Source organism: Lacerta agilis, chromosome 11 (genome assembly GCF_009819535.1).
Source record: "Lacerta agilis isolate rLacAgi1 chromosome 11, rLacAgi1.pri, whole genome shotgun sequence".
In the NCBI taxonomy this organism is placed as follows: Eukaryota; Metazoa; Chordata; class Lepidosauria; order Squamata; family Lacertidae; genus Lacerta; species Lacerta agilis.
The window spans coordinates 8,282,780-8,301,092 of record NC_046322.1 but is presented as its reverse complement, the minus strand read 5'-3'; the positions used below and the strand labels follow the sequence as shown (position 1 = coordinate 8,301,092).

The 18,313-nt window shown below is 47.0% G+C and overlaps 1 protein-coding gene across 1 annotated transcript in view; it reads left to right on the top strand.

Annotated features, from left to right (window-relative positions):
• EPG5 (ectopic P-granules autophagy protein 5 homolog) overlaps nt 1-18,313 on the top strand; it is a 75,349-nt gene that overhangs the window by 30,331 nt on the left and 26,705 nt on the right. The window contains exons 16-25 of the mRNA XM_033163774.1: nt 615-874; nt 2,170-2,310; nt 3,484-3,628; nt 5,336-5,533; nt 6,953-7,063; nt 7,925-8,044; nt 8,989-9,155; nt 11,676-11,903; nt 14,264-14,387; nt 16,621-16,765. Coding sequence (XP_033019665.1) covers nt 615-874; nt 2,170-2,310; nt 3,484-3,628; nt 5,336-5,533; nt 6,953-7,063; nt 7,925-8,044; nt 8,989-9,155; nt 11,676-11,903; nt 14,264-14,387; nt 16,621-16,765 — 1,639 coding nt within the window. The remainder of the gene's footprint in view (nt 1-614; nt 875-2,169; nt 2,311-3,483; nt 3,629-5,335; nt 5,534-6,952; nt 7,064-7,924; nt 8,045-8,988; nt 9,156-11,675; nt 11,904-14,263; nt 14,388-16,620; nt 16,766-18,313) is intronic.

The window sequence follows — 18,313 nt, the reverse complement described above, 5'->3', positions numbered from 1 at the left end:
CCGGTCATCTCAGCGAGCTCCGTATAACCCATCATTTTCATCTGCCATTCTTCAATCGTTGGTATTTCTTCTGTCTTCCAGAAAACTGCCATAATCTTTAATCCCTTCTATTGCCCATTGTGTCAAATCCTTCTTGTGTTTTCATCGTATAATAATACTTCTTTATACAATCCTGTTAGCTTTGGGGGAGGCAGCGACAAGCTGGGTTCCTGTAAACTGCTGCTGAAAAACTGTCCTGTGCTTCTGTTGTATGGAAGGTTGTGCAGTTGTTGCCTCGGTCCCCCCACCTTTCCATAAATGTCGATAAAAGCACAGGTGATGAAGCCTGTGGGCAGTGCAGATTTCACTGAACTACACTTCCCACACCATTCCTGACCATCAGCATTGCTGGTGCGCTGATGGGAGTTGGAGTCCATCAATCTTCCCTACCTGTGAGGCTTAAAGCAGTGCTAAGCGACTTTGCACTGCTGGAAGCTGCCGTGTAGTAGTAGTAGTAATAAATAATAATAATAATAATAATAATAATAATAATAATAATAATAATAATATTTGTACCCCGTCCATCTGGCTGGGTCTCCCCAGACAAACCAGAAGTCTCGTCTCTCTTTGCCTAGGTCTCCTACCTGGCCAGCGTCGTCCGTTATGGAGAGACACCCGAAACCTCCTTCAACCAATGGGCCTGGGGGCTGGTTTTGAGGCTGAAACTGCACGCCAACGACTACGGCATGCAGCAGGCCTGGCCTCCCTCTCCTGTCTCCCCTGCGACGCTCGAGCTGGTGGAATCGCCCACGTTTCACCCACTGTTGAAGGCTGTCCGGTCGGGTCTCCCCATTGGCTGCTACCTGGCGTTGGCCATGACGACGGTGGGGCATAGGTGAGTGCCAGGAGAACTCTCCTTTGGCTTGTGTGCTCATGTCAAGCATTCCTTGGCAGTGCATTTCTCGGTTTTCATGCATCCCCCCCCCCCCAGGCTTGCAGCTCGTTCACAGTCAAGCAGAAAGCAGAGGGAAGGGAGTTTCCTGCTTGGCAGGGGGTTGGACTGGAGGGCCCTTGTGGTCTCTTCCAATTCTATGATTCTATGATTCTATAAGTGCAATCATGGCTCAGCGGTGGTGGGGAGCCTCTTGCCCGTGGGGCTTATTTGGCCTGTGAAGCTGTGAGCCAGTGTGGTGTAGTGGTTAAGAGCAGTGGACTTGTAATCTGGTGAACCAGGTTCGATTCCCCGCTCCTCCACACGCAGCTACTGGGTGACACTTCTCTGAGTCACGCTTCTCTGAAGTCTCTCAGCCTCACTCACCTCACAGAGTGTTTGATGTTGGGGAGGAAGGGAAAAGGAGATTGTTAGCTGCTTTGAGACTCCTTCAGGTAGCGATAAAGCGGGATATCAAATCTGAACTCTCCCTCTTCTTCTTCTTTCCCCCCCAAACCATGCTGACCTGCTCCAAACCTGGCATCATAGTAACATAGGAAGTTGCCTTAGACAGAGCCAGACCATTGGTCTGTATAACTGACTGACAATGGCTTTCCAAGGTTTCAGGGAGGGGCCTCTCCCAGGCCTGCCTGGAGATGCTGGGAATGGAACTTGTCATCTTCTTCAGGCAAATCAGGTTCTCTGCCACTGAGCAATGGCCCTTCCCCTTGCTTATTTGTTAATTTATTAAACTTAATACACTGGTACCTTGGTTTTTGAACAGAATGCGTTCCGGGAGCCCGTTTGACTCCTGGAACTGTTCGGAAACCAAAGTGTGGCTTCCGGTTGGCTGCAGCCAATCGGAAGCCGCGCTGGATGTTCGGCTTCCGAAAATCTTTCGAAAACCGGAACGCTCGCTTCCGGGTTTTGGTCGCTCGGGAGCCGATCCGTTCGGGAGCCAAGGCGTTCGGCTTCCAAGGTATGGCTGTAGTTGCTTGTCATGTGAAAGTCTCCAAGCGACTTGGAGCAAAGATAGATTTACAGCACATAATATCATGGTGGCGGTGGGGGGAGGTGCCCAATGCATCTTCCTGTCTGTCTCCCCATAATAGCTTTGAGGCAGGAATCCCCTCAGAAGAATTTGTGTCAGCTTCCTGGAAGCCAGCAGGCATGGGAGCAGACCACCCTACTGCCTGTTATTACTGTTATCATTTTGTCCAATGGCTAACAAATGTTTTCCTCTTCTTATACTTTGATAGCGTTGAGAAGTTCTGCGCTGAGGGGATCCCACTCCTGGGCGTTTTGGTGCAGTCGCGGCATCTGAGAACAGTGGTTCACGTGCTGGATAAAGTGTTAGCGTTGTTCTACCCGTGCCAGTATTACCTGCTGAAGAACGAACAGTAAGCCCAAGACTGCCTCCCTTGCTTGTATCCCCCATCCATCCTTTCAAAATTCTGCTGTTACTGCATCTCAAGGCAGCTCTGTATAGGAAAGTTTTAAATGTTTAATGTTTTATTATGTTTTTGAATAGGGACCCAGGTGGCGTTGTGGGTTAAACCACAGAGTCTAGGGCTTGCTGATCAGAAGGTCGGCGGTTCGAATCCCTGCCACGGGGTGAGCTCCCGTTGCTCAGTCCCAGCTCCTGCCCACTTAGCAGTTCGAAAGCACATCAAAGTGCAAGTAGATAAATAGGGACCACTCCGGCGGGAAGGTAAACGGTGTTTCCGTGCGCTGCTCTGGTTCGCCAGAAGCGGCTTTGTCATGCTGGCCACATGACCCGGAAGCTGTCTGTGGACAAACGCTGGCTCCCTCGGCCTATAGAGCGAGATGAGCGCCGCAACCCCAGAGTCGGACACGACTGGACCTGATGGTCAGGGGTCCCTTTACCTTTACCTATGTTTTTGAATATGCTGGGAGCCGCCCAGAGTGGCTGGGGCAACCCAGTCAGATGGACGGGGGTACAGATATTATTAATTAATTAATTAATTAATTAATCAGGGCAGGCTGGTTTATGCAGCTCAGCCAGTGGGCCCTTTCTGAGAGTTGGTATATGTAGTGCACAGCGTTTGAAATTAGCTGGGCATTTTGCAAATGGCAACTGGCCTTTTGCAACAGGATTGAGATGTCCAGGCGCCACCTTTGGCGCCTAGCATCTCCACTTGCCTGGCCTGCTTCTCTGGGTGATTCAGGGGGGTCTGCAGGGTTTTTTTTTTTTGCTGCTGCTGCTGCGCTGCCGGGCACACCAGCTGTTTTGCGGGGTAGCGAGGTAGCAAAATACATGTCTTTTGCTGCTGTGCTACCTTGCAGACCCCCTGAATCACCTGGCAGCAAAAAAAAGAAATAAAGAACTTTTTTTTTTTTACTGCTATCTGTCTTTAAAAAAGAAATCCCAATCTATGTACAAAAAAATGGCGACTAGACGTTCTGTTTTGGTACCCACCGTCCCGTTCCCATCAGCCATATGGCTCCTAGCTTTTGTATCCCAGTTTCTAACAATGGTAGTGGGACAAGTGTACCTTTTTGACCTGGCAATTAAATTGGCAACTTGTTCTTTGTCCCCACCCCCACCCCAGGTTTCTGTCTTGCCTGTATCAATTCCTTCAGCTGGACAGTGGCGTCCCCCAAGGGATGACTCAGCAAGTGACGCAGAAAGTAACTCAACACTTAACTGGGACGAGTTACGGTGAAAACATCAAGCTGCTCAACTGCATGATTCAGGTCAGGAGATAGAAGCGTGTCTTCTTCGACTGTGGGCTCTTTTAAGGCTGGAAGGGAACCAAGGGACCAAACCACCCACCCCCTTGCTCCTAAAGATCAGCCTGCACGGTGCCAGAGTAGAATGCGCCACAAGACGACAGCAAGGAGTTATATGACAGTTTCAATGTTTCCTGTAAACTGCTTAGAGGCTTTACAACAATCAAGCAGCGTATGAATTTTTGTTAAAGAAATAAAATAAGAATTGTTGCCCCATGTAAACGAATGTGTGTGTCCACACAAGCGTGGAATCTCAGAATCATCAAATTGTCAAGTTGGAAATGACCCAAAGGGTCCCTTATTCCAAATCCCTGCAATGCAGCAATCTCAGTTAAAGAATCTGACAGAACGTGTGCAGTATTGCAAGTGTATAATGCAGCTTCCTGAGAATCTTGGCTCTTCCTTCCTTTCCCAAATCAAGCTTCTCATCCTTGGGCTCGACAAGATAGGCTTGAGAGCTTGTAGGTCTGTATCTGCTGAAATTTCAGGAGTTCCAGGGATGACTGAATGAGAGTGACAGTGGTCGGGGTGGGTTCAGGGTACATCAGTGCAGCTAAAATGTCATGACCCCGACCTCTGGAAGTAGCCAGGACTTTGATGCAGGGGAACAGAAGCCAGGACCAGCTGTGCAAGCAACATCAGTGTGTTCTGGGTCCAGGCAGAATCTCCAGTGCGGAGCCAGAACCTGCCAGCTGGAAGTGCCTTCAGCCGCCCCTTCCCCACCAAGGCCAATTCCCCTGAGGGATGGTCTTTGTCCATGCCAGGAGCCTCACGCTTTCCAGTGCTTGTGTTTGGCAAGCACTGCCAAAGAGGCAACAACGAAGGGACGAAGCCTAGGAAGGGTTACATGACCTCAGCAAATTGCCAACTCGGAACTGTCCAAGGTCCTGCGACGAGAGAGAGAGAGATACTGGGAGTCCTGGTAGTAGATGACTCAGTCAAGGAAGCCAAGTTGCATGCAGCTGGGGGTTGGAGGCTTGTAGAATCGCCAAGCTCTTCTGGATTTCTGACCATTTCTGAGGCCATCCCCAAGGAGATCCTGACGAAACATCAGGTAGAATTTTCAGACAGAGAGAGTTGTTCGGCACTGGGATGGGCTCCCTCGAGGTGCTGCACTCTCCTTCCTTGGAGGTTTTTAAGCAGAGGTTGGATGGCCATCTGTCAGGGATGCCTTAGTGGAGATTCTTGCATTGCAAGGGGTTGGACTTACATGACCCTTGGAGTCCCTTCCAGCACTACAATTCTATGACCACCCTGAGGCTCCCGTTAGAAGAAGCATGGGAAAAGGGTGGGCAAAAGACACAATGTCATTGAGTTGACTGTGCTGTGAATGAGTGAAAATCAGGCCCTGTACTGTGTGTGTGTTTGTGTGTGAGAGAGAAGCCCATGCAGTGAGCATTCCCAAGCAAATCCTGTTTGGACTGCTTTTCTGTCACCTGCAAAAATCTGTCTCTAATCGTGGCAGTGTTTGTGCATGCACACGAAAGCTCATACCAAGAACAAACTTAGTTGGTCTCTAAAGTGCTACTGGAAGGAATTTTTATTTTTATTTTTTATTTTGTTTTAATAAGAAGGGCTGTTCTCATGCCTTGTTGCTGCCGTCCAGGTGTTTGGGTTCTCTCCGCCCCTTATTGCGATCTCGTTTCATCCCTCCGCCCTTTTTCTTGGCAGACTCACATTTTTATGAGCAGCCTTCCCAACGGAGTCGGGCCAGCGGCCGTGTTGGAGTTCTGGGTCCAGGCCCTCACTAGCCAGCCGCTGTGGCACAAGGAGAGAGCCGTACTCTGCCTGATGGACCACTTGTGCCAAGCCGCTTTCCAGTTCAACCAAGAGGACTGTGTGCAGAAGCTGCTGTACCAGCAACACAAGGTATGGAGGCCCCATCCGTCCCTCTCTCCTGGGTTAGGAGATGCTTTAACTAGCAGGGTCTGTCTCGAGAGATGATGGAGTGCACTTCTTTGAGTGACCATCCCCTGGAGGTCCTGGGCTGCCCAGATGACAAGACCCTCCTCTCTCAGCCTTGCTGATGTGGTCCAAAGAAAGCAGAGCAACATCTTTGGCACCAGCTTGGCTGCAGGAATTGCTGGAAGGAGGCGTACAAGGCGGCATCCAACCGTCTTAGGGACTCCAATCTGGATTTGGGTAGGGTTTTCTTCTCCTGAAGATATCCAGCAAGGCAGCGGAGGTTTAGGATCAGAGTTCTCCTTCTCCTTGATGGGCTTCCTTCCCAGGCTGATGACTCCCATCTGCCCCTTCCTATTTAAATAATGGCCAAGTGACGCGGAACGTGTTGGGATGCTGTGGTAGCCTATTCCCTGCTCTGGAAGTGGGATCGACTTGTTGAGCTTTGGGAAGAAGAAGAAGAAGAAGAGTTTGGATTTGATATCCCGCTTTTCACTACCCGAAGGAGTCTCAAAGCGGCTAACATTCTCCTTTCTCTTCCTCCCCCACAACAAACACTCTGTGAGGTGAGTGGGGCTGAGAGACTTCAGAGAAGTGTGACTAGCCCAAGGTCACCCAGCAGCTGCATGTGGAGGAGTGGAGACACGAACCCGGTTCCCCAGATAACGAGTCTACCGCTCTTAACCACTACACCAAACTGGGATCCCTTATAACACTGGTACTCCGTGATTCTTGGGTGTGTGCCTATTTAATTCATGAGCGTGACCCACCCTTCTTCCCATGACCTAATGTAGGCTTCCTCAACCTCGGCCCTCCAGATGTTTTTGGCCTACAACTCCCATGATCCCTAGCTAGCAGGACCAGTGGTCAGAGATGATGGGAATTGTAGTCTCAGAACATCTGGAGGGCCGAGGTTGAGGAAGCCTGACCTAATGTTTAGAAGAAATCACCACTCTTGGAAGCTGAACCTGTTGATTGCCAACCTCTGGAGGAACGGAGAACGGATTTGCTCTATTTATGTGAAAGCTCTTCAGATATTTGAAGTTGGTGGCCCCCAGTGCTTTTTCCTCGTCTCTTCTCCCAGCTAAACTTGCACACCTTCTTTAACCCTTCCTGCTAGGATGCTCTCCAGACTCCTAAGCCTCGTTGCTGCCCTCTTCACACTAGAGTTTGGCTTCCCTGTGCTATATATTGCGCCAAACATTGTTATGTCAGATGCTGTTTGAAATGGTGTCCCCCGGCCTCTGATAACAGGCAAAAAGAGTGTTCTTCAAGCCTGAAGATGCTTCTGTGGCTTAAATCCCATTGCCTTTCAGCCTAAATCTCTGGCCTGCAATAGCTCAAGGTCTTCTCACCTGCCTTTTCTCTCTTACCCAAACTTACCAGAATGCCTTGGGCTACCACTCTGACAAGGGGCTGCTCTCTTCCTTAGTCAGCTGGATCGTGGCAGGAAACGTCACGCCTTCCTTCATCGAGGGAAACGCGAATCCCGCGCAGGTAGGGAGGTGCCATAGAGTTGACGTCCTAGGATGGGCTTGGAGGGTGTCGCCCACCTTTGCTCTCTCACTGGGAAGAAACCAGGGTGGATTTGATTTAAATTTAAATCAAATCACAATTCAAATTACCATTTAAATCAAGCCAGTAAGACTTGATTTAAATCTTTTTTTTTATTTTTACAGAAAGATTCATTCTTGCTGGTACAATCTTAATATTTACAAGCAGATGACGGTTTCATTTTTGGAATAATAGATTTTCAGAGTAGTTTTTACAGTTATATCAAAAATCACTGATTTGGTTATACTATTAGAAATACATAGACAGATAATTAGGAAATTATGGTGAGGTGTAATAAGTTAACTGTTTAAATATGGACAGCTTTTCTGCTCTACTTTATTGGAAGGAGAAAAACAATCATTTCCTTAATAACAATTTAAACAATTTATTTAACTAAAACAATAACATTATAGCATATGTAACCATGTTTGTTAACTGATGTGGTTAAACAATTATTAAAAACAAACAAACAACTTAGGCTGAGTTTTAGCACACATGAAAAACTTAAAACAAATCCGTATCTCCTGATGAATAGCCTTTGGACTATAATGTAACTTAAATAGAAAACTATCTTTAGAAATATTTTTCCTCCAAAAGCATTTCATTTTAAAAATCCAATTTAAATTTTAAAAAAATCTGATTTAAAATTTAAAAAATCTGATTTAAATAGAAAAAATCTGATTTAAAAATATATTTTTTAAATATTTTTATTTTTTATTTTTATCCTCCCTGGAAGAAACCATATTGAGTCTTGATGGTCTTCCCTTGGTAGCCTTGGTAGAACTTTGCTGTTATTACTTTCAGGTCTGGTTTGCGTGGACCATTCTGAATACGGAGTCCATCTTCGAAGAGGATTCCCAGCTTCGTAGAGTCGTGGAAAAGGAGTTGGTGGTCAGCAATTCGGCTCCTGATCAGGCTCTGAAGGTAGGACCAACATGTCTTCTCTAGGCGATGGATGCTGTGATGGATTGGCCCTAGGGTGGAGGAGGTATGACATCCCAGCGCAGAAAGAGTTAAGCCACCTTCGTCTTGACAGACAGTTCATCCTTTGGGGGCGGGGCTGTCCCCGGTTTAAAAGGAGGGAACAAAGCCGTTTTGGCAGTGGAGAAGAGGGAGGGTGTGTGTGGAGACAGGGAAGAAGAGGGGTGTGGGGCCAGGATAGTGGTGGTTAGGCTAGGATAGGATGAAGATCAGTTGGTTATACTGAAAGAGTTTATGATTTAGATGTACCTAAGCTGATGAACTATTGAAGTACTTGAAACATGATGTTCTGAAATAAATAAAGACTCTCGTTTTTGTTGAGCCAAGAGAAAAAAAAGGCATTTATTTGGTCCAGCGATATATGGATGCTCATGAGGAGGTGAACTCAGTGAAAAGACAAAACTGACCTGCAGGGTGATAGTTTGTGTCTTGGAGTTTCACTCAGGAGGGGCAAAGGGGTAGAAACCTCAGTAAGGCTATACAGTTACTAAAAGGGTTTAGCTAACTGATGCAGGGGGGGGGGGTATCTAATGAGAGAGAGCCCCAGAACTGATAGAGCTGAGAGGTATTCTCAACCCAGGAGCCCAGAGCAATATATATATATATATATATATATATATATAACAGGCCACGACAGCTGGACAAGAGAACCCCGTTACTAAGTTATCCCTAGTTATAATAAAAGGGGATTATCCACATAGACGGACCTCAAGGATTAAGGTGGGGTGGATAGAAAAAGTGACCTGGAACACCTCAGAAATAATACACTTAGTAACAGAGGGGTAGTTGGCAGGGAGGTTCGTCGCAGATGCCTTCTCTGAAAGCTTGTGATGGGAGAAACTGACTTCACGGAAGGCGAGGCAACCAACTTTCTTTTCTGTCTGCAGAAAGCTCAGAGCCAGCTGAAGCTGCCCATCGTCCCTTCTCTCCAGCGGCTGCTGATTTATCGCTGGGCTCATCAAGCCCTCGCTACCCCCGCCGACCACCCGCTGCTCCCGCTCATCTGGCAGAAATTCTTCCTCCTCTACCTCCACCGCCCGGGGCCGCAATATGGGTGAATTCACATCTGGAGGGGTTTTATTTAATTATCGTTATTTATTTCGTTTGTGTGTCTCTTCCCATGAGGCATCTCGAAACGATTTACCCTGTAACGGCATAGATAAAAGAAACGGCTAAAAACAATTGCACCCACAGAAACAATTTTAGGAAACAACTGCAAATATAGAGGCAGCTTAAAGTGACAGCATAACATCAGTTCAGATCCCAGGCAGATACCAGCTGGGATGAATGTTTTAGGAGGCTCATTGAAAGGGGAACACATTTTGCTTTTTGATTATATGAGTTGCTCTGCATGCAAAAGGCCCTTGGCCTCCTGTTAATCCCTGGCAGCCTCCCCAAGTGAAAGGGCTGATAGTTGCTGCCAGTCAGAGCAAACAACACTGGGGTAGACAGGCAAATAGTCAACCCCGTAAAAGGCAGGTTTTTATGTTCGTGTATGGGGGACGAGCAGGTGGCAGCTGAGGAATCCTGGTTAAAACTGAAATTTATCTTTACCAAGACAATAGGAACCTGCCTCTCTCTGGGCTCCCAGCTCCCACCAGCCTGAGCCAGCATAGCCAAATATATTTAGAAACGTGCATTAAGTTTCTTTTGGGTTTTTCTTTTAAAAAATTGCAGCAGTTGGACCAACTTAACGAAATAACTCATGCAAAAGCGGTGTGAACTGGAAGTGAACCGATTTGTCCGTCGCTAAGTTTCTTTTTTTTTTTTTTAAACAGAATTTATTGACATTTTCACAAAATAACACAAACCCAACCCCCACACCTACAAATATCAAAACGAATACAAATACACATAATGTCAGGATTCTTCTTCTTATCTGTATACCTTACTAAAAAAAAAATTTCTAGTTCCAAATCTTGACGTTTGACTTCCCCCGCCTATACACCTTCGGTTTTAAAACAGTACACTATTTCCTTAACAACTTTTCTCTATAAAAATTTAACTTTACTTAAAAAAGAAAAAACACCTTTGTCTTAATCATTGCGTTATAACCTAAAACTTAACCAAATATTCTTACAGCTAAACTTATTTCTTCTATCATTTATCATGCTGCTTTAACTTAAATTCAATATCTCCTTACTTATTTAAAATAAACTTATGATTAACAAACTTCACACTCCGATTTCGGATGCCATGGCAGACCATCTATATTACAATTAATTGGTTCAACCCACTCCCCTTCTGTCCATTATCTTCTCCTGTCCTTCACCAGAACCGGATCTCCTATTATATTCTTCTGAATGTCCACAGATCCAGGTTGCAACCACCACAAACCCTGCATCGAGCTCCAAGATGTTCATCCTCTCCATTCTGAGTTTCTCCGTGCCTTTGTGCCATGCTTCTTCTTCTTGTAGAAATCTTAATTCTATGTCCCTCGGCCCCGAGCTGCCACCTCGGAGTCTGGATATTAAAAATCTTTCCGTTCCAGGGCTGCTGCCACCCCCTGAAATCGGCCCCTGTTCCATTCGGATTTGCTCAGCCATCTCCAACCATCCTTCCAACACATCTTCCAGCTCTTTGCAAAAGTCTGTTTCCATTGAATAAAACTTTCGAAAAGCCTCCTCTGTGGAAAACAAATTCTTTCCATTTATAATCGCACTCAAGGCTCTTAATTTTCGATCAAGCAGTTCCAGTTGAAAGACAGTAAGCTTTTCCTCCTCCTCCCAGTCCTTCAGTGCCAACATAAGCGCAAAGTCCAACATCTTCGGGGGGGGGGGGAGGTGGGTATCAAGTTACGTTTCCTGTCTTTTCCTTCCTTTGTCTCAAATTTTTCCTACGCAAGTCCAAATCGCCGCCATTTCTTCCGATGCCAGAGTATAAAGACCAAAACTTCAAATGGAGATATTTTTTCCTCAGTTAACTCCCAAAAGGAGATCTCGACAGACTCAGCTTTCAAATTCTAAATGCTTTCTATTGATTGTTGTAGCAGCAGTCACTTAAAGAGTTAATTTCTTTCACCACCCGAAGGGAGAGAGGCGGGCTGCCTTTCTTCTTAATCCCAGAGCTTTCCCGGAATACAAAGAGTCAGTCAATTACTCACAGCTTCTGGTTTCTTAGCAACTCCTTAATGACAGGTAGAACAGAGACGCTCATCACGGACTTTGCCGCCGCATGTAAACATCCCGGTTGGGGCATGTCCCCTAAAGCCCGGCTCCGTGGTCCCTTCACCCCCACTCCCCCTTTACAGGGGGCGCGGGGGAAGGGTTCGGAGCACAACGGGCACAGCCGGGGAGCCCAGGGCACGGGACGCTCTTCCCGCGCCCCAACCGAAGCCCCGCTATGCGGCTGCAGGGCTTCTGACCCCCGGGATGAACTGGGTGCTTCGCAGCCGAAGCAGCCCACGACCATCCATAATGGCGCCAGCCGCCGGAAGCCCGATTTGTCCGTCGCTAAGTTTCATTATGATCACCTTAGTCTCTTTTTTTCTTCGAAAGGGAAAAGGTCTACATACCGCTTTTCTAAGCGATTTCGCTTGTGTCGGTTGTAAATGAGAAAGATTCTTCTTTTTAAGGTTACCTGTAGATGGATGCATTGGGAGAAGGTTCTTCCAGAGTCCCGCTCACCTCGGCTTATTAAGCGACCTGAAGCATCGCCTGATCGAGGCTGCAGACTTCCACCACTCAGCCAGCAAAGCGCTCAGGATGGAGAACCCGGCAGGGGCCAGCGAAAGCTTAGCAGAGAAAGAAGGTGGCAAGAAGGTCTACCTGACCTCCCCTGAACTGCACAAGGAGCTCGTCAGGTAATCGTATATCCACCATGCTCTTCCAAAGAAGACCTTGTCCTGAAGCAGAATCTGGGATGCTGGTTTTTCCGGAGGATCTCCTGGTGCCTCCAATCACAGTTCACCCGCCCCTTGCAGTAGAGCAGGCACGTCCAACAGGTAGATTGTGACCTACCGGCAGATCACTGGACGTCTGTGGTAGATCACTGGCTCCCCCCAAAGAAGCTCAACAAGTTTGGCTCCCCTAAAAAAACCTCAACATTTACGCCCTTCACTCCCCAAAACAGGGCTTTCCTCCTCCCTAAAAAAAAGCTCAGCAACTTTGACCTGAACCCCCCAAAAAGGGGGTAGATCACTGCCAGTCTTTAACTCTGTGAGTAGATCAGAGTCTCTTGGGAGTTGGCCACCCCTGCAATAGAGTATCCTGGTTCAGGGCATGGTGATGGGCTTTAGATGCACGGTCTCCACGCATTCTAGTTCCAGTGTGCTGGCCCCAAGGGTTTGTCCATGAAGCGAGGTCCAAGTCCAGTCCTGGGTCTAGGGGTCCAAAGGAGGTCAGTCCGGTGGGGAGTGAGGCAGGGAGCAGGTCAAGGTCCAAGGCAGGTTCAGGCACAAGGTTGCAGGTTGAGCACACGCTTGCAACTAAGTTGCTCACGCAACTTGGGCTGGGTCTGGCTGGCTTTTATCTGGCCCTATGCTTAGGGCGGTTCCGATCCTCCGGAGACTCGCCTCTCCTCCGGGCCTGGAGGCGAGCACTCCTCCTGCAGACACTTAACTCCCTTCGCCTCTCTGCCCTGAGCCTCTGTAGCTCAGGAGAGGCTGGTGGGTTACTGGACCCAGGGGCTGCCTCAGCTTCCTCTGAAGAGGTTGGGAGTGGAGCACCTGCAGGCAATGGGTCCTCCCTCCCATCAGGAGCCAGAGCAGACTCTGCTGATGCCTGCACCTGGGGATCCAGCACAGGTGGGGATCCTTCAGGCTCAAGCCCTGGCCCCGGCTCAGCTGGTTCTGGAGGCGGGGAATCCTGTGCAGGCTGGGATCCCTCAGGTTCAGCATCAGAGTCTGACTCCCAGGCCATCACATCCAGAGAACCCTTTCTTCCACGACCTGCCTCCCTTAGACTCCCCTCTATGTGAATCCTGCAAAGGATTCTGGGAAATGTTCTAGGGTGGGGGGAACCCCTTTTAGCTCACGGGTTACTTCTGCTTGGGGGCAGCCTCCTGGAAATGGAGCAATGTGTGTGAATGTTACCTTTGTACACCCTCCCTCTCTGACTGTCATCCAGGCATTGGCAAAGTCCAAGGGCACATTCTGGGCAGGCAATAACTCTTGAGGGGTGCGGCTTGGAAGGGTGTGTGGCCGGGTGTGTGTGTGTGTGGAGGTATTAATAAACATTTTTTTAATACCCTCTGGTTGGGTTTCTCCAGCCACTCTGGGTGGCTCCCAATAGAACACTAAAAACAGAATAAAACTTCAAGCGTTAAAAACTTCCCTCAACAGGGCTGCCTTCAGATGTCTTCTAAAAGTCAGATAGCTGTTTATTTCCTTGACATCTGGTGGGAGGGCGTTCCACAGGGCAGGCGCCACCACCGAGAAGGCCCTCTGCCTGGTTCCCTGTAACCTCACTTCTCACACCAGAAGGCCCTCGGCGCTGGACGTCTGAAGGGGGAGAGGCTAGAAGGACAGTATTTGGTTCCTCACCCTTCTTCTCCAGGTGTACAGTTCAGGGAGGGTGCTGGCAAAATTTGGGAATGCCTCCCAGAGGCGCTCACCCTGCGGACACGCAGCGGCAGGAAAGCTGTCTTACGAGGATCCTTGCTGTTATGCTCATTGACAAAGCCCACAATTTCCTTGAACACACTTCGAAGAGCACTGCCTTTAGATTTTTTTTCTGGGCTTGCATATCAGAAATTATGACCAAATCAGAGTCGCCAACTCCTAGGAGCCTGGCTCTTTTGCCCAACCCCTACTTTTTTGGGGTGGGGGAAGGGAGGGTGCTTAGGCCACCCTAATGTTTTAAAAAAATCGGGGTGAAGGAGACTGGGCGTGAAGCTGAGCACAGTGCAGTTTCAGTGACTGGTTCATTCTCCTGCCGCGTAAGGGAAAGGGGGAAGCAGCCAGCGACTGCAGCAGGAGGAAGAGGATGCCGAGCGACAGAAAGGAGGCAATTGAAACCGCACTGCCGCCATGTTTGGCTCCTCCCGACATCCGAAGGTCGTGCGTCATTGGCCCCCCTCCATCTCCCTCGCAAGTTGGAGCCTCTGGACCAAATGCACAGGGAGCAGCTTGCTCCGAACCTGGAGAGGGGTTGCTTATGTACGTTCAAGGAAACACAGCTGGGCCCACGGTGCAAACTTGGTTCTCCTTGTTATGCTTTTCAGGCTTTTCAACACGTATGTTTTGTGGCTGGAGGAAGAGAGCTTCCAGAAGGGCGACACGTACATCCCCTCCTTACCAAAGCAATATGATGCCCACAGGCTCGCCAAGATCATGCAGAACCAGCAGGTAACGTGGAGGGTCAAAGGTGAGGTTGCTACAACTCTGCCCCCACCTCCAACAATTAACTTCGCGGGTTGCCATTCCCTGGGAAATCCATCAACTCCCAACACTTTACTCTTCCTGGACTCTGGCGGAAACCTGCCTGTTCCAGAGGACTTTCAGCTTATTGATCTCTTCGTGATTTTTAATATACATGGTGTTTTTAGTGGACGCATTTTAATATAGTGTATCTTTTTCATGTACTGTAAGCCCAGCCTTCACTTACCGGGTGCCCTCTAGAGCAGTGTTCCTCAACCTTGGGTCCCCAGATGTTTTTGGCCTACAACTCCCATCATCCATGACCACTGGTCCTGCTAGCTATGCATGATGGGAGTTGTAGGCCAAAAACATCTGGGGACCCAAGGTTGAGGAACACTGCTCTAGAGGACTACAACCCTCAGGTGTTGGCTGGGGTCGATGCAAGTTGTAGTCCAAGGACTCAGGACAAAAGTGTGGAAGGAATTTTAAGGACTTTAGAAACTGCCCAGCCCAGGTGTGTGTGTGTGTGTTTGTGTGTGTGTGTGTGTGTGTGTGTGTAGACTCTGTAGCAACAGGAAAAATAAAGTTCTGCCTTGCTTTCGCCGGATCCTGCCTCCATCCATTCTTCTCCGACCGATAATGGACTTAGGGGACAACCCCGATTTCTTCTATAACACTCCCAAGTGCTTTTTGGACTTGGATGTCTTTAGAGAGCTGTTTGGATGATGTCCAAATAGGCAATTCCGTCAGAGCTATGTGTGCAGCATGTTGTCCCTCATGAGAGCGTGGCCTTTAGGATCTTGTTTGAAGTGGACACAGCAGCTTCATGGATCAAAGTGGCTCTCCTCCCCGCGATCCCGCTAATGGTGCTCTCTGATAATTTTTCTATCCGTCTTTAACCTAGTTCCCATAAGGCAGGCGTGGCCAGACTTGGCCGTCCAACTGTTTTGGGACTTCAACTCCCATCATCCCTAGCTAACAGGATTTATTTATTAGATTTATTTATTTATTAGCTTTATTTATTTATTAGATTTATTTACCCCCTTTCGTCAAAAGATCTTAGGGCGGTTCACAGGATAAAAAAATACAAGAAAGAAACACAAATAAGTAATTAAAACAAAAACAACAAAACAATAGCCCCGCCCCATCCCCCGAAATGCTGTAGAACAGGCATAGGCAAACTCGGCCCTCCAGATGTTTTGAGACTACAACTCCCATCATCCCTAGCTAACAGGACCAGTGGTCAGGGATGATGGGAATTGTAGTCCCCCCAAAACAGCTGGAGGGCCAAGTTTGGCCATGCCTGCCATAATACCACATGTGGGGTTCTCAGGAAACCTGACGTCATTCTCAAAACTCCATTCTTTCTTTGGGGAGGAAACCTCAACCCACTGGGCAGGTGCAGTAGTTATTGGACGGAACCACCATTAGGGAGGAGCTTCATGCAAGCCACGCCCCTTTGGGGAGAGGTTGGAATTTCTTTTTTTCTTTTTTTAAAGAATTTATTGGTATTTCCACACAAAACAACAAATAAAAAGCATACATTCTACATAAAAAACAAACACACCACAAAATACAAATAACAATCAAATAAAACTAATACATACCTATCACCCCACAGGAACACACCAATATAATTATTTTAACCTTGTTTCAGATCTTACTTAGGGGACTTCCTCACGTTCTCTCTTCTGCGTTCAGTTCAAATTTACTTTAGTAACTTTGTAACTATTTTAACACTCATTAACAATTATTCTTATTCCTCAACTAACATCTTATCTTATCTCTATCATCTTATTCATAACCATAATATCTAATATAAAAATCACAATCTTAACTTCTTATATACTATTTTAACCTAACATTGTATAGCTATCGCCTATTATATTCACTGATTTCACTTCAAATGTCCAACTTTTCACGCTGTTTCAAATATTCTTTAAATTTCTTCCACTCTTCCTGCACCTTCTCCTCCCTCTGGTCTTGGAGTTTCGCGGTCAGTTCTGCGAGTTCCATATTTCATTCCTCATGGAGGGGTTGAGGTTATGAGGAACCACAACAGACCATGAGATGGACACCTGTGGGATGTCCTCTGTTGCTCCGCTTCTCTACCCGTATCCGATGCCCCTTGCCGCCGCGATGTAAAAGAGACTGGGAGCGCTCCCTTCCACGGCCATCCATATTTGCCCACCCGTGTTTCATTTCTCTTGTTCCGCCGTAGGATTTGTGGATAGAGTTTGTGGACGTTGAGCGCGTTCAGCACGAATTCCAGGAAGTGCTGGACTCTTGGTTTCAAGTCAAGGTAGAGTCGCATGCAGCCTCAAGCACTTCTTCTTCACCGACGGACTTCACCGACCCTCTGCTAGGTAAGCGATGCTCACGGCGCTTAGAAACAGAACAACAACAAGAATATGTCCATGCTTTAGCTGAGACTTTTGCTTGCAGTACTTTAATGGTGCAGCTGTTTTGGATCGTTAATAGAGAAAAGGCATTTGTTACTCTGGTTTTCTTAATAATTGCAGCAGTGATTATTATATTTATACTTTTTGGTGGAAAAGTAAAAAAACCCCACTTAGATTAAAACACTCACACGAACTTTTATTCCCTATGTAGGTCTTCCTGATAAACTTATGCCGAGCCTACAATTCTGATTTGGCAATTCCTGTAATCTGTTTCTGCAAAACTATACGAGTGTTTTTTTAGTGTAGTGCAGTCTTGCATTTTTTAATTTTTCAAAAAATTGCTCAGAATAGTGAGTAGGTGAACCTCTCATCGTAATGGGAGATGGCTGAAAGAAATGATCTTCATGTTTCTACTTTGGTATCGTTAACATTAATCTTGCTTTCAGAGTAGAGTAGGGTAGGTGAGGGGTTATTGTTTTGCTGTTTTGTTTTACAGTACTTATTTACATGTTTTTATCCTGTGTTTTATTCTGTGAACAGCCCTAAGATCCTGTGTTGAAGGGTGGTATGAGTGAATGAAGGAATGAAATTAATAAATTCATTCATTCATTCATTCGTTCATCCCTGAGAAGGGTGAGTAGATTATCTAAATCTCCTTCCTTGATAATTGGCTAAAAGCTCTGCAAGTTTAGTCTGCTCAGGTCTTCTGAGTTGTAGCCCATATAGTTCTACTCAAGGTTGGCCCATTGAAATTAATGGATGCTGGTTAGTCATGCCCATTAATTTAATTCTGAGCGGAACTAAAATGGGATGGAGCCCCATATTTGGAAGTTGGCAGTCACAGGAAGAATCTGACGCCCACAAGCTTAGTACCAGCCAGAGGGCCTTTTTGGTAGTGGAATGCCCTCCCATCAGGTGTTAAGGAGATGAGTAATTATATAATGTTTAGATAACATCTGAAGGCAGCCCTGTATAGGGAAGCTTTTTAAGGTTAAATGTTTTATTATGTTTTTATATATGCTGGAAGCTGCCCAGAGTGGCCAGTCAAATGGGCAGGGTACAAACAAACAAACAAATAATTTATTATTTGTACCCCAGCTACTTTGGGTGGCTCCCAACAGAACATTAAAATGAAATAATCTATTAAACATTAAAAGCCTCGCTAAACAGGGCTGCCTTCAGATGTCTTCTAAAAGTCTGGTAGTTGTTTTTCTCTTTGATATCTGGTGGGAGGGTGTTCCACAGGGCGGGTGCCACTACCGAGAAGGCCCTCTGCCTGGTTCCCTGTAACTTGGCTTCTTGCAGTGAGGGAACCGCCAGAAGGCCCTCGGCACTCGACCTCAGTGTCCGGGCAGAACGATGGGGGTGGAAACGCTCCTTCAGGTATACTGGACCGAGGCTGTTTTTATTATTATTATTATTATTATTATTATTATTATTATTATTATTATACCTGCAAGCTCATAAGTAGTCATCTTCTGTTACGTGGTGACCATTCAGAGTAGTTAAAGC